Source organism: Molothrus aeneus, chromosome 3 (assembly GCF_037042795.1).
Source record: "Molothrus aeneus isolate 106 chromosome 3, BPBGC_Maene_1.0, whole genome shotgun sequence".
Lineage (NCBI taxonomy): Eukaryota > Metazoa > Chordata > Aves > Passeriformes > Icteridae > Molothrus > Molothrus aeneus.
Genome location: NC_089648.1, coordinates 4617594 through 4633353, shown reverse-complemented (window position 1 = coordinate 4633353; position 15760 = coordinate 4617594). Strand labels below are relative to the sequence as shown.

The window sequence follows — 15760 nt, the reverse complement described above, 5'->3', positions numbered from 1 at the left end:
GATCTGTGGATATCAGGGCTCTTACAGTGCTGCAGAGCAAACATGAGTCCCAGCCCAGGGCTCTGGCAGGAAATGCCTTTCAGCACAGGCTTGGCTTTAAGAAGCCCATCCTAGTTAGGTCTGAGTCTGCACACAGACTCTGCCAATGCTCCCCAGTACACAGCAGTTCCACCTTTCTCTTTCTGGAAATAAAACCTTTTGGTTCTTCTTTAGCATTCAGCCCTGAAGTGAGTTGTTGTACATTCTAATGTTTATAAATTCTCTACAGTTGTGGCAGGGAATGTGAGGTGATCTTCAAGCACATCCCAGATAATCATCTTGTTGGTTAGCACAACCTTATACATCACCTGTTTGCTTCTTTTGAAATTTTATTTTATTGCCATGCTACATGATGCATTTCCATGTTCATCTTTGCCATCTGCACTTCAGTCTTCCATGAGAACTTCTGAGCTCAGTTTGTCGAGTCCTGTGTTGCAATACCTTGGGTGTACAGAACTGTGTCAGTGAGGCACAAGATGTCCTGCTGTTGGTCAGAATGTTGGTTTCTGACAACTGGCTGAGCAGTGCAGCTGGATTGTTCTGTGTGGGCTGAGCTTGTGAATTGAGAGCGGTGATTGAAAGGATGTGCTTCAGTAACTGTACTTTTGTCTTTCCACTTCATGATGCATGTTTTGTTTGTTTTTTTTTCTTTTGTCAGGATAACAACATATAGCTTCTTAATGCTTTTAAAAATTCCATATGAATTTATGGGGATGCTCTGGTGGCTGCCCTGTGCCTCCCAAGTGTGTCAGTTCCCAGGGCAGGATAGCTGTAGCTTCAGACTCCACCATCTGCAGAGCCTTCACATGTATTTTGGTGAAAAAAGTAGTCTGTAGAAGGAATTTTAAGAGATAGATTTTTTTGATTTGTATTAGTACACTTATATAAAAATTCCACTTTTATGATGATGAAGAAAAAGTAAGTCATTGATTAAGGTCATCATTTCAGGCACTAGAAGAATAGGATTTCACCTATTTGTTACACCCTGTGGGTCTGGCTAAAGGCATTAGGAAGGTCCTTTTGACAGAGCAGCCTAGAGGTTGGCATCTCTTTGCATCTGAAGCAGGCAAATCATCTGGTTCTTCAGCTGTGGGGCAGAGCCTTGAGTCCATGAACTGAGCAGATGTTGCTTCAAGCGCTGCAAAATCGAAAGGGGCACCTGTGTCATTGTCACCACCTGTCTTGTTGCATGTCCCAGTCCTGCTTTAAAGAGTTCCAGAATAGCCTGTAGCCACTAAAGCACTTCCAACTAACCCCTCAGGCCCCACTGAGAGAACTGTATCATGTACAGAGACCTGTTGTGTTGTAACAGGAGTTTGCTGTTGCTGTTTGTCCTCCGTGGCGTTGTCTCCGCATGCCCCACGCATGTTTCCATTGAAGTGTGTTCAGCTCCTGTTTTTTCTCCGTTTTCATGACACATCCTTTGCAGAGCTGTTCATGATTTATTTTGCTTGTTTTCTGTTAATTGTAGATAACACGTGAAAGGAAATAAAACCTGAAAGAGCATCAGAAAAGCTTTTCATAGCCCTTTTACAACTGGTAGAATTTGACGTAGAAGGTACAGGTCTGATGATGTAATTAAAGTTGGCAGTTACTTCTCAAAGTCACAGGGTTGCAGCACTGAATTCCATATAATTTCCCATAAAATATGCTGAGCAGCTGTGCAGTGGCTGCTGGTTTGAAACTGGTCTGGTTAACCTCAGATTAGGGGATCTAGGTACCCCCAAAGCAGTCCTGTTTTCACATCTGGCTGGTACTGCTCCAGCAAATGCACTGCTTTCTGTGTCAGTGCAGGGGCAGGTACTTCTGGGGAGTTTATTTAAGTGGTGGAGACGAGTTCCTGTGGGCTGTGTGATTCCTGAGTGCTGGTAAAAGGTGTCAGGTCCCTCAGACAGGGCTCCAGCCAGCAGCAAAGCAGTTTGAGGTTCAGGAGCTGTCGCTGGACAGAAAGGTGTGCAAATGGCTCTCCTTGTTCTTGAAGGGCTCTGTTGGCCATGGGTGGTTGACACGGGTGATGAATGGTTACTCAGGGGTTGTTCATTCCACTACCTGTGTTCTGGCAGTGTTTGGATAAACTTCAGCCTCATCTATTTACCCTCTCCCCCGCTTTAATGCAACGTTTTTGTTATACTTTGAGATTTGGGTACAAGTGGTGAGGGTTGATGGCTTAGATTGATCCTAATTGCGAAGGGGTAGTGTAAGGCTATGTGTCTTTAGGGACAGGGTAAACCAGATCTGACTGAAGTGCAATGTGAGCTGTGATTCTCTCCCTGTTTAAGGGTGTAGTAGTGTCTGTATTCTGGAGGTTTAGGTTGCTAAAGGCAGTTAACCAATCCTTCCCATGGTCAGAGCAAGCTGACAGATCTTTATAGGCCAATGGTGAGGTACAAGGTGTGAGGCACAATAATGGATACTGGGCAGGTGTAAGAAGTTCTAGCAAACGGTGGCAAAATTGAGTTTGTTGCATAATAATTTGGCTGCTTTTGATTTGTCCAGGCCATGTGCAGAAGTAGGAATGTCTAATTATTGTGCCATTCACAAAAACCTGCTTGTCTGCATAAAACCAGTCCAGAATGTTTGTAATCTACTAGAGCATCAGCAGCACTGAGCTTTAGTAACTTGCTAATAATAATACTACACACTGGTTGTGTAACTCCTGAGCTGCTACCAATGGCTCTACACGTCAAAGTAATGGTACAAGAAAACAAAAAAAAAAAACTGGGACCAAGCTGCATTTCAAAAGCTTATAGCCATTAGGATTCCAATTTAAATGATTTTTGGATGAATGGCTCCTGAAGACGTCGCCAGCTTGACCAGTGAGAGCTGCTGGAAACACGGCTGCTCTCTAGGCTTTCGATCCCAGTGCGCCAGGCAACGCGACCAACAAAGCAAGTGATGGGCAAGGCCTTGGTTCTGTCTTTGTTTGGGGGTAAATAGCTGTGTGATGCTGTGTGACTGTGGTGGTTTTCAGTTCCTTTAACCAAAATCCAATCCACCTAATAACGCCAGTCTGAACCAGACCTCGATCAATTGACACGTGACCTCATTCCCCTTGTCTTTACGATCCAATATCCTAACTGGGATGGTGGAGATGCATGGTGTAATCTTTCTAATTTCTGCATGTTTTGATTTTGTTGTGTCACTAGGGGAACGGGGAAAGCGGGAAAGGAGCTTTTACAGAAACAAATCAATTGCACACATTTTTGTAAATGCTCCTGGGCGATTGTGACATCTTTCTCTGCTGACTCATAGTTAATACCTTTTATGGACCTTTAATGCCCCAGTAATGCCATAAATGTACTTAAGGTGGCTGATGTGTATAACTTCTACCGTTCCTCTAGGTTTGCAGAAAGTGTGATTGTTACTGTTCCAAACATTTGAGTACTTAGCAACAGAATTAAATGCTCTCATTCTAGGAATAACAATATATAAAAGAATTGACCAGCAGAGCAAAGCACAGTAAAATTCACACTGATGTTCAGCTGCTTCTATTTTCCCGTCTCTCCACCTATAAAATGGGTACTAATCCATTCCTACCTTCTAATTTCCTTGGCCTCCTGTGTCTCCATGGAGTGCGAGAAAGAACTTACTGGCCTGTGTCATTGTCCAGGCAAAGTTTATACACAGCCACGTTGTGCAGGGAGACAGATTAACTGCAGAATGCCTCAGTGCTGGGGGCTTCTGGCTGAATGTGTTCTCCACTGTTCCTAGGTGGCAGAAACTGCAGAATCCAATGAAATGGTCAATGGAGCTGCAGAACAGAGGACGAGTTCCAAAGAGTCCAGTCCCATTCCTTCCCCGACGTCAGACCGCAAAGCCAAGAGCGGCGTTCAGGCCCAGACTGCTGCAACCCTCCCGGCCAAAACGCAGGAGATCCCCTCGGCCCAGATGGAGGGCTTCTTACACCGCAAGCACGAGTGGGAGACACACAGCAAGAAAGCCTCCAGCAGGTACAGTGCCCCATGTGGAACACAGGCAGGGCCGCCCAGGGCTCTGCCCAAGATGGCACACAGCCGTCTCCAGCCTCCTCTCAGCTCCCAGAGACCTCCCAGGCTCCTGTTGCTGTAGGGCTGAATGCTGCACGTGGGGAAATGCAGGAAGATATTTGGTACAAAAGGCAGCGTTAGCCACATTTGTCAGGTGGAAAACTGAGGCAGAGAGATACCACGACTTTCCCACTCCACATGATGGATTTGTGGCAGTAGTGGGATTTGATTCCAGATCTCTCAAGTTGTACGTTACCACAAGAAAAGAAAACCACGTAGGTGTAAGTCTAGAAATGTTCATATTCTTCTGACATTTTCTATTTGCACATTACCACTTTCCACCTACTCTGTAATCTGTTCAGCTTGAACAGAGGACGATTGGTGCACCATAGTCAGTTCCACTCCCAAGGAATGTCCTGCAGGTCTCAAACAGGCAGAACTTTGAGATTTGTCTGTGCTGAAAAAGCTGACTGGGGTCCTTTGTGGTCTGAGAGCTTTTGAAACCAGATTTATGACTTGGCTGACAAGGGAAATGTTCACAGCAAGTGCTGAGCTGCAGCAACATCTGTGGGATTTGGTAGGAGCCAAAACACTTGGCAGAGCTGAGGTCTCAAGTGAGTACAGGAGTACCAGGATTTTTATGCCACTGGAGCTGTTCACACCAGACAACACCTTTGAGGCAGTGACAGCCACCAGTACCAGTGTCTGGGTATTCCCATTTCCAGTAATTGTTAATTTTCACAGTTCTATTAGAGAATGAGGTGGATGATGCCACTAAGAGTATTTGTGTCAATCAAAGATTTCACACACAGCCTGTTCCATTCCATTCATCATTTTGCAGCACAGTGAGAATTCCTTCTACAACAGAGCACTGCCATTAAAAGGTCAATCATTTTCTGTCTCAAGAATGCAAAGTACCCAGTCTGCCAAACAGTTCTCCCACTGTGAGGACAGGCTGATGTGCTGTCACAGGGAGCTCTGGGAATCTTGGCTCCCTTTGGCTTTTGTCTTGAAGCTGTGTTTCCATGAAAGAATTCCTTGTCTGCAGTTCATGGGACAGCATAGGCTGTATTCACATCCTCACACAACCAATCTCCATTAACTTACAGAAGTAATGACGTTTGGTTTCTCCAGTTCTGCAGGTGAGAGCATTGGATTTATAACTGCTCTTGTTGTTTCCCATGTCTCAAAGGTCATGGCATAACGTGTACTGTGTTATAAACAACCAAGAGATGGGCTTCTACAAGGACTCAAAAGCTGCTGCTTCTGGCATCCCTTACCACAACGAGATCCCCGTCAGCTTGAAGGACGCAGTCTGCGAAGTCGCGGTCGATTACAAAAAGAAGAAGCATGTGTTCAAGCTCAGGTAAACCTGGGGCAGTGCCCTGCCCTTGGGGAAGCCATGCTGGGTGTGTTCACTGGGAAACCCAGCCAGGAGCTGACCATGAATGGTAACTGCAGCCCCTGCTTTTCTGAGCAAGCTCTCTCTATCCCTGAGCTGTGTCTGTTCATCAGAGCAAGCGCAGGACAGTGCTGCAGTACTCAGCACTTTGCAATATAAAAGGTGCAGTACTCAGAGCACTTTCATCTGGGACAAGACCAGATGTGTGTGCCTGCAGATGGGGGCCTGCATTTCACAGTGTTGGGTTTTTCAGCTGCTCCCTCTGGAACTGGTAGAGAGCAGTGATCGTGGTTCTGCTCTTTTCCAAATCAAGTCTCTTGTTTAATTTTTTCAGTATGAATTTAGGAGACTACTGAAGACATCTCACATATTCAGGTCTGGAACATATAGTTACAGACCATTTCACTCAAATAATGTGAAAGGCCTGTTGCTCAAAAGTTTAAAAAAAGGCTTTTACTTGGGAAACTCCTTGGTTTGCTGAACAATCTTCTAGTGCCAACAGTTAAAAAAATATTTATTGTTACACAGCTGTGAGGTAATCCTGTCAAAGAAGACTTACTTTATGAACTAATTGGGTCATGTATTCCATCACAGGTGTTTTGGGGTTTTTTGGCAGAGCAGGGGTGGTGGTGGTGTAATTTTATATTGGTACAGAAATCCTATAAAGATGAGAGAATCCCTATCTGGGGAAAATTTGCTTTATAGAAAATATATGTGGAAATATATAGCAAATATTTAGGGAAATGTACCTTTCTTGAAGACAGGCCTGCAGCTATGTGATTCATCCTTTAGACTATTTTAAACCTCTCTGAATTGCTAATGGAAGTATATGCTGTTCCAAATCCAAAGTTAGGCAGAAAAACCAACTGCCCTTTTTTCCCAGTGCTCCATCACCTGCATCAGGCCCCTTGGTTACTTGCATGTAGATATTTTCTTTACTCAAGCACTGTTATTTTACTATTTAATCCTTAATTTCATTTCATAAAGAGTTGTTAAAATGCTTAACTTTTGTTGGGAAAGATGGGGAAACCTGCAGCAGAGTTGCTGCTGCCTGTGCTTCCTGCTTGTTCTGGTGATATTCAGTTGTTTTTTCATTTCTGTGTATCATCACATACATTGTTAAATGTATCCCATTTAAACCACCTGAGTAAAATCAGCACAGGAATCACACAGAAGGGAGACTCTGGCCTTCACTGTGAGGAGAGGCAGCTGCTCATCACTAACACTCAGAGCAGGACCTCAAGGCAGCACCACCCCAGCTACAAGAGCAGAGCAGCTGCACAATTTTGCAGGATTTCACAGGAGCCATGAAAACTCTGGGTGCTGCCTGTGACATTTTTCTTTTGAAAGTATTGAGTCAACTTTGATAATGTGTTTTGCAAAGGAGAAAAGATGTACCTGAAAGTGCAAATACTGGGCCAGCAGCCACATGGGAACACGAGCACCACCCTGAACATGTCCAGAGCCCAGAGCTACCACGTGCATGGCTGCAAGTTGTTGGGGGCATTTGGCAGTGCAGTCCTGTGTGCCTTGGGCTGCTCATGTGCTGGAGCAAAACAAGCAGGAGTTGAAGCACTGTGACCACTCCTGGGCTAAATTTGTGATGGTGTTTTCTTTCCAGATTGACCGATGGCAACGAATACCTCTTCCAAGCCAAAGACGATGTAAGTGTGTTTTTCTTATGGTTTGTTACTGTGCTGTCTGTGCTGCTGTGCCATGGGGAGAAGCAGCTGCTAAGAGCTGCTGTGCACTCTGTGTGTGGGTGATGCACAGGCTCAGGGGCTGCTCAGGTACAGCCTCTGGGAGGTGTCTCTGGAGGTGCACAGCCAGAGGGGATGAGCTGGGGCTGGTTTTCCTTGTATTTCCACCCATGTCCATTCCCCCTCGCACTGTTGTGGGAGTCAGAGGGGTGTGCTGGTTGTAACAGTTCTGTGCCTTTGGGGCTCTTGAAGGAGGAGATGAACACGTGGATTCAGGCCATCACATCAGCGATCTCTTCAGACAAAATCGAAGTGTCCCCGACCACCCAGAGCACTCCAGCCTCCAGCCGTGCCCAGACCTTGCCTGCCAGTGTCACAATAACCAGCGAGTCCAGCCCTGGCAAGCGGGAGAAAGACAAAGAGAAAGACAAAGAGAAAAGATTCAGCCTTTTTGGTAAAAAGAAGTGAATTCCATCTCCACACACTGCACTTCTCTGACCGTTCCAGTGGAATTCCAGCATGCGAGCTCAGAACCAATACGTTACTCTCTGTGCCTCATGTTCCTCAATGTGATTGACATTTTTTTATTTATAGAGCATTTTAAAATAAAAAAAGCCAACAAAAAAAAAAAAAGAATCTAAAGTTACAAACGTATGAGGTGCATTGGGCAGCTTCTGTAGGAGAGGAAGGACCAGGTTTTGGGGGTTTGTTTTTGTTTGGTTTTTTTTTTTTGTTTTGTTTTGTTTTGTTTTTTTTTAATGAAGTTAATGTAGATTAGATCTTAATATTTAAACTGTTCCTCAATTTTGTGAGGCTGTCTTGGAAAATAACCCACTCCTAGTGCTATTGGTATGCAAGGCAGCGGTGCTTTCGAATCTACTGTGCACACGAGAAACCAATGTACAAATTCTCAAAGGCATTCACTTCCAGTTAAGGTTGTTATGCTGAGTCCTGGCTAGTAGAGCCTTCCCCAGCAATTCTAACAGGAATTCAAATGGTAGTGTGTTCTCTTTGCTGTAACAGAGTGCAGGTTGACTCACAGCCCAAGGTTTGTTTAACACCACCCGAAGCGTCCCCGCATCGAGTACGACAGATAAGAATGTTGGCGTTCAAGATGGATTAACAGGCTGGTACAGTTTTAAATAAGCTGTAATTTCAAATTTCTTTTTTTTTTTTTTTTTTTTGCCGAAATACATTATATTGTATGTTTCAGATAATTCTAGTACAAAGTATAATAAGACTAGATGTATAATAAACCCTTTAAAATCATCAATAAGTGTAAAAGTGGAACTGAAGCATTTACTGGAAAAGTAATGTTACTCAAATGGTTACTTGCTTGTCAGCTGCAGCACTGTGTGTTATAATTTTGCTACATTACCTTGCTCTTTGATACATAGTGTGCATTTCTGTCACTGTAACTATTGTAATGAAAAATTTTCATCTTACTGCACAATCAAAAATTACATTTAATAGGAATGAACTTTCAATGACTGGGCCTGTAGTCAAGAGTAGTACTGGAACTGGCTTTCAGTTGTATCGAACTGTACCTCTAGACTTTTACCCTATCTGTTAAATATATGCGATGTCATTAAATGCTTTTAAAACTAAATATGCTGGGTAAGTTTCTTATTTCATTTCTGACAATGTTAAATCATAATTTTGAAAGAGGATCAAAAATAAAGTTATTTTAAAATGTCATCTCTCCTGTGCACTGAAACTGATGTCTTCAAATGTAATTCCATTCTTTTGTGCGAAAGTTCATTCTGAAATAGTTATTTTCTCTCTTCCCACTTTTCTTTCCCTTCACTTCCCACCTGCCCTCCTTTTTACCCCGCCTCCCAAATTAAGTGCCAAAAATAAAGAGAAAAGGAATTAAATGAATATTTTGAAAAATATTCTGATATAGATACTTTTTGTGGGAAGTGAAAGCGGCAGAGTGGATGGGAGTAAGCACATCAGAGGCTGGGTAATGGAGTTCCCTGAACATTTACCTGATGGAGGTAAAGCTCCAAATGTCCCAGTTGGCAGCAAAAGGACATCATTTCGAGTAAGCACCAGTCTCCAACTTCCTACCCACTTTTTACTCAAGTGCTTATGTCCCTTCCTTACCTTGGATGCCACCTAGGGATCCATCTAATAGGAATAGCTCCAAGAAGGTCCAATATGTTTTAAAGTCAATGAAATGTTAGGAGCCTGGGTTTTAATGTATTGTGATTGTTAAAATCCACTCAAATATTAATTTTGGTAGAAAGCAGATAAACTGCAAACTCACGTGTTTCCAAGTGATAGTTTCCTGAACATGTGACCAATACAGTGTCTTAAATTATTTTCATGGAGCGTACAGTGTTCTCTGGGTTTTTCTTGTTTTCCAAAGTTTTTGGTTATTAAACAATGGAGTATTCATGTACACAAGTTTTTACTCTGTAATGGTATGTTGTTCAGTCTAATTATTAGTAATATGTAGACTAATACTGCTAATATTGTAAATGTAAAATTTAATACATTAGAAATAGCTGAAGTTTAGCCTTATTAGAGACTACAAAACAATTTTCTGAGTTGATTAATGCACAGAGATGTTGATGCCTTACATATGTGTCATTTCAACTGAGCTGGTGCAGTGAGCAGTCAGGCAAATGGATCTCAACAGCCTGGGGTGTGTGGTTCTGTAGTGACTTGGTTGAACATTGCCTTTTGAGTTGTTTTCTTGTTTGTCCTTACTGGAAGTTGTTCCCAAGAATGACTTGAATAAAAATCCTTTCTGCTTAGGGACTGACTGGAAGTTGCTGAGGAGCAGGAGTGAATCCCAATAAGCCCTGGAGCCTCAGGGAGCAGTTTCCTGCAGAGAGAGGTCAGGAGGAGCCTCCCCAGCCAGAGCCAAGTCAGAGAAGTCAGGTCAGTGCACACACCCGTGTGCCAGGGCAGGAGGGAGAGAAGTGAGGGAATCTCTTGCACCATGTCAAGGGAGGGACTGCTGCTGGAAAATACCAGGGGAGGAGGAAACTGCAAAGGTGGGTGATGGAAATGGGGCTGAAACTGGAGCAGGCTGTCACTCTCACTGGTGTCACCTGCTCAGAGGTGGCCATGACACTTTCTGAATTGCACCGGTGATCTTGGCTGGACTGCTGGCAGATGGAATGTTCTGTTCCTCCTGGAGCTGCACTGAAGGGTGAGGATTTCTAGTACAGGGTAACACATTACTGCCGCTGTTTTGTACCTAAATTGTGATATTTCCTCTGGAGATACATTGCAGAAGTCACACAGAACCTGAAAATTTTCAAAGAAAATGAATTAAGGCAAACCGCTTCCCAGCTGTGTTGCTTGTCATTGATAAGAATAGGAATTGTCCTGCAGTCAGGTCAGTCTCCTTTTTCCATCTTGGAGGGACCCTCACATCACATTCTAAGCTGAGGGAAGCTCTCAGAGGGTCCTTCCCATATCCAGGCAAATTGAGCACAATGTGGGGAAAAAACCCAGAACTCTTTAGCCATCAGAATTTAGTATGTGTTGGTGGGAGGGTTTTCTTTCAGATTAATGCCAATAATCTATTAATCCATCTGTTTTGCACAGGTAATATGCTCTGTGGTAGGACTGTACTTTGTATGAAGAAGATTATTGGTAATGGTAAAGGAAAAGGAAGGAATTATCAATCTCTGTCCTGGTGAAATATTGATTTAGATGTTTTTCCCTTCACCATGGTCTCCTTTCTTATGGTTGAGTTCTCAGACTTTAAATGGGTGCGGTCTTTCACAATCTACCTTTGCAATAAATAACTTGCAGGTATGAGAGTTTTGCTACTTTCAGTGGCTGGTTTTTTGGTGGTTTTTTTGTTTGTTTGTTTGATTGATTTTGTTTTGTTTTGTTTTTCCCTACCTTTGCTAATCACAGGTGGCTGAAGAAATACAGAAACTTAAATCCCAATGAGCTGAAACAAACATTAGTCCTTTTCATTAAAAAAAAAAAAAAAATCAGAAAACCAGGCTGTGATTAATGTTAAGAATGAAATTCGTGGAAGAGGTGGACACCTCAGCCGTGCCCAGTGGAGGGCAGCCCCTGAGCAGGTGGCTGTGGCTGTCCGCAGCAGGCGCGGTGCTGGGGGAGGCCGGCGTGCGCCTCACTCAGCTGCGGTGCCCGGGCGCCGCCCGTGGGCGCACCCGCCATCCGCAGTGTGTCATAATGCAGCACGGCTCGCCCGCAGCCCCAGCACAGCCCGCGGGCAGCCCCGGGACACGCCAGGGACGTGGAACGGGCTGCTTGGCAGTGGAACACCTAATGGGATGAAGGGAAAGCGTTCTGTGCGTCCGTGCCGGCCGGGTCCTCCCCTGCTCAGCACCACCCCCCAGCTGATCAGCCTGGTGCTGGTGAACACCACAGCTACGGTGCAGCGTGAATACACATTTTTCGGTGTCTGAAATATCATTTACTTTATATTCCACAGTAAGGAATGTCGCACAATACTCTTTCTCTGTTAAATGAGACCCTGGGGTGGCTCATTGCGTTGTACCGGCAAAAATTATCTGGGCCTAACGCGAATTTTGTTTCAAGTCTGTTGTTGCTACCGCTGTTCCTCTCCTCCCACGCCCAGCTGAGACAGAACTGTCCCTTGCTCACCGAGTGCCGGCAGCGTCCATGAGAGGTCACTGTACCCAGGGAGATGCAAGGGTGACTGGTGAGAGAGAATGAAGAGCTCGGATCAAAGTTCTCTTGGCTCAGAAAATCAGATTGCTAAGGAGTTATGTAAACTCGTGGCAAGATTTAAACACGTCTCAGCTGAATCATCGTAGGAGGGAAGTTGAGTCAAGTATGGCAGCCAGGATACAGAAAGGTGAGGAGCTCCACCATCCTTGCTGTGGCAGGAAAAAGGAGATTCTGTGGGAAGATCAAGCTTTCTGCAGTGATTTTAAACCGGTGGCTGAGGCTCCACGAAGGTCTGGCAGAAAGGCAGCCCCCAGGCTGGATGAAGGCAGGCAGTACCCTGTGAGAGAGGGGGTCTGGGAGGCCTTGGGCTGCTGTGTCAGAGTGCAGAGTGTGATGAGTGGGTTTGATCCATCTGCCGTTCCTGGCTGTCCTGCTCAGCTCTGGGACAGCAGCAGCAGCACCAATCTGTCATGGCTGGTCAGGACGTTCCCTCCAGGCTGGCTCTGCGAAGAGCCCTGTCTGCCAGGTCTCTCCAAAACGGGTGTGAGGATAGAAAAGGCTCCATTTTTTCTTTTCTCCTTTTTCCTGATGCTGTTTCTGGCTGGATCCAAGCATTGCATTAATGCAAATCAGTATTTCTGCCCACAAGGGATAAGAGCTTAGAGCCAATTCCCCTGTTATGATTTTGTAGTTAAATTGTAAAATCACTGAGAGGCATCAGTCAGGATTGGATTAATGTAATGCCAGGCAACAAATAAACAGAACTAGATCACAGCTCCTGCTTCTGATCCCTCCCCTGAGTTATTAGGGATTTTATATAATTTTAAAAAGTATTTGCAGCTCAAATAAGAGGTACCAATTTTGAAATAGCAATTAATATGCCGTCTCTGTGCATCTGCTGTACATTCATCCATAAAAATATGAGTTATAAAGGCTATTTTGTGAAGCAGAGATCTAGGACATAAGACAGATGTTTCTGGGAGGGAAAACCTCAGTGTTCATTGTTAATCACAGCTCTTGGATATGTACAGAGTGGGCAGGATGTATCATAGAGGATTGGAGTTCATTTGAGATGTGCTGCTCTCTGGCATCTTCTATACAAGGCTTGCTTCAAAGAAGCAAACCAAACAGAAAACCAACCAACCAAAGGAAAAAAAAACCCAAAAAACCAACCCCAAATCCCTCAAAAAATACAACAGCAGCAGCAAATTGTCCCTTCAGCAGAGTGGTGACTGTCACTCAGGTACTATTCGTCCAAGACGCTACATTAGTTAGTTTTTACATTTCAAATATAAAATAAAAAAGTAGTAAAGTCACAGGATATGTGTTCCCAGCCAATGGGCTCCTTTCCACAATGAGGAGGAAAAATGCTACTGCTATTGTCAATTTTTATGTCTCTTTTAATTAAGTTTTAAAGCATTCATTTTTACAGTTATGTGAAACTGGAAGTATATTCAGACTACCATTTTTAACAGAAATTCCCCTTTTAAATTTAGGTTCACACTTTATTTTGGTTTGCACTGCTACTTCCATTCTCTTTGTGATGCTGAGGGCTCCAGAACCTGGAATTAACACCCAAAAAACAGCCCATGAGAGCATCCAGGATATTTATGTTGTGCTGACAGTGAACAGCAGGCTGCAGCATTGAGGAACATTCTCAGCAACATGACAGCTCCTAATAGGAAAGTAATAATGCCATTTTTTAAATTGCAAAAAAATTACACAGAACATCATGCTTAAATTAATTGAATTAATTCAACCACCATCAAAAAATTACCAAATTCTTGAGACTACAGATTATAGAAAAATGAATGAAACTGAACTTGTGTTACTCCACATGTTTAAGGTTTTTCTTTGAGGTTTTTATGGGCTGTTTGTGCATGACTAGTGTACTTAATTGTTAAAATAATGATGATAATTTTTTTTTTTTCCAAAACACAGGATATAAATTTTACTGAAGGATTAAATACAAAGTTCAGCTTGAATGCCCTCTGTCACAGAGAAATGACAGCTACGGCAGCAGAGGCTTGAAACCAATTTTTCATTTGTCCTGGTTGGATAGGTGAAGAGCCTATCTGTCATATTGATTAATTTTATTATGTAAATTAGATAATTAACAAAAAAAACCAAAACAAAACAACAACATAAAAAGAAAGCTGTGATCACATGGAAGTTTTTCCATTGAATAACGCCAGGGTGGGGAAGGACGGGCCGGTATCTGGTATCTATCTCTCCACTGCCGTGACCAGGGCAGGACCCGAGGGAACGGCGGGAGCTGTGTCAGAGCCTTGGGCTGGACATCAGGGAAAGGCTCTTCCCTCATTCCCTCAGAAGGTGCCGGGCACTGCCCAGGCTCCCCAGGGAATGGCCACGATCCCGAGGCTGCCAGAGCTCCGGGAGCGCTTTCAGGGACAGGGTGCGATTGTTGGGGTGTCCTGAGCAAGGCCAAGAGCTGGACTGGATGATCCCTGTGGATCCCTTCAAACTCAACCCATTTCCGCCATTCCAAGATACAACAAGGTCCATGCGGTGAGCGGCTGTTGGGAAGGAGTTAAAAAACGTGAGTGCGAATTTGGTTGTATTCTGTGAGATTTTTGAAGACTATTGCACACGGGGAAAGCAGAAAGATGGGGGTTTTTTTTGCCTAAATCTGCGTGTGCCTCGCGGGGCGGGGCGGGGCCGTGCCGGCCATCGCTGAGGGCTCCGCGGTGCCCCCAGGGCCGGGCCCCCTCATGAGGGAGAGCGGGAGGGGCCGCGCGCCGCTGCCCGCGCGCGCCCCGTGAGGCGGCAAGGCGGCTCCGCCTCAGGGCCGGCGGCGTGAGGGCTCCGGCCGCGCCCGCGCCCGCCCGGGGCCGGGCTCCTGCCGGGGGCGGCTCCCGAGGCGCCGGCGTTCGCATTCCCCCGAGGGCGGGTGTCCCGCTGCCGTGTCCCGGAGTGCTGCCGGCGCTGTGACCCCGTGTGCGAGCGGTGGCGGCACGCCGCTCTTCGGCTCGGTCGGTGTGAGGCGTGTTGTGTGGGAAAAGGTACAGGGGTCGTCAGCCTTGGAATTCCCTCTTCCCGTCCGTCTGGCGCTGTGCACTGCAAATGGGTGTTCGGTTCTGCTCCTCTGCATCCTCTTCCCTGCGGTTGTGGCCTTGTGGAGTGAGTTTCTGGAGGGCTGGGTTTGGGCTCCTGTGCAGTGATACTATAAAGCAGTGGATATCTTACCACCAATATGCAGCAAACAAGCTCGACAGATAATGGTAATATGAATTCTGCTTTAGGAAAAGCAGAAGGCAAGAGAGAAAATATATTTCTTCTAGTATCATTCCAAAGGATAACAGTGAAAAAAAAAAGGGGAAAAAAAGGGAAACACCCCCCCCCCAAAAAAAAAAAAACCAAACAAAACCACAGTCCCTTCTATCTCGTGGTGACTTGGAGTGTTTTGGGACTGAAACGGGAATAAGATAGTCTTAATTACATAGTTGCTGTAGACTCCAAAAGGAGAAAGTTTTCGGTTGCCGGGGGTGAGGAAAGGTGGGGTAATATTCCCATATTAATGCTGGATGTTGTATGTGAGGTGATATTGAAAGAGAGGGTTTGTGTGAGGACTCGGAGCACTGGATCCTGCTGAACGGCCTCAGAAGCCCCCAGACCACCCAGAGTGGCCACAGCACCCATCCAAGAGCAGCTCCCCCACCCAAGGAGAACTCCCCCATCCAGGCAGAGCTCCCCCATCCGAGGAGAGCTCCCCTCACCGAACGAGAGCTCCCCAGTCCAGGCAGTCCCTTTGCATTTTAAACACAGGTGCACTCTGCGGTTCTAGCGCACGGGTGTTGTGTTTTCTTCTCTTCCAGCCCTGGCCCCGAGGGTAGATATGTTAAGAAGAAGAGCGCCCAGGAAGCTTTGTGCAGGAAGCCAAGACGGCGCAACACGGGAGACGCAGCGGGGAGACTTTGGCAGGTGGTGCTGGTGACGCACAGAAGTTACTTTGCCTTCGGAAAGAAAAAAAAAGCCGG

General features: G+C 45.2%; 1 protein-coding gene across 3 annotated transcripts in view; it reads left to right on the top strand.

Annotated features, from left to right (window-relative positions):
• Positions 1-8825, top strand: part of SPTBN1 (spectrin beta, non-erythrocytic 1) — a 116243-nt gene extending 107418 nt beyond the window's left edge. For all 3 annotated transcript variants that reach the window (XM_066546068.1, XM_066546070.1, XM_066546069.1), the window contains exons 33-36: positions 3751-3989; positions 5218-5391; positions 7049-7091; positions 7380-8825. In XM_066546068.1, the coding sequence (XP_066402165.1) occupies positions 3751-3989; positions 5218-5391; positions 7049-7091; positions 7380-7595 (672 nt within the window). In that variant the 3' untranslated portion in view covers positions 7596-8825. The remainder of the gene's footprint in view (positions 1-3750; positions 3990-5217; positions 5392-7048; positions 7092-7379) is intronic.
• The last annotated feature ends 6935 nt before the right edge of the window (positions 8826-15760 follow it).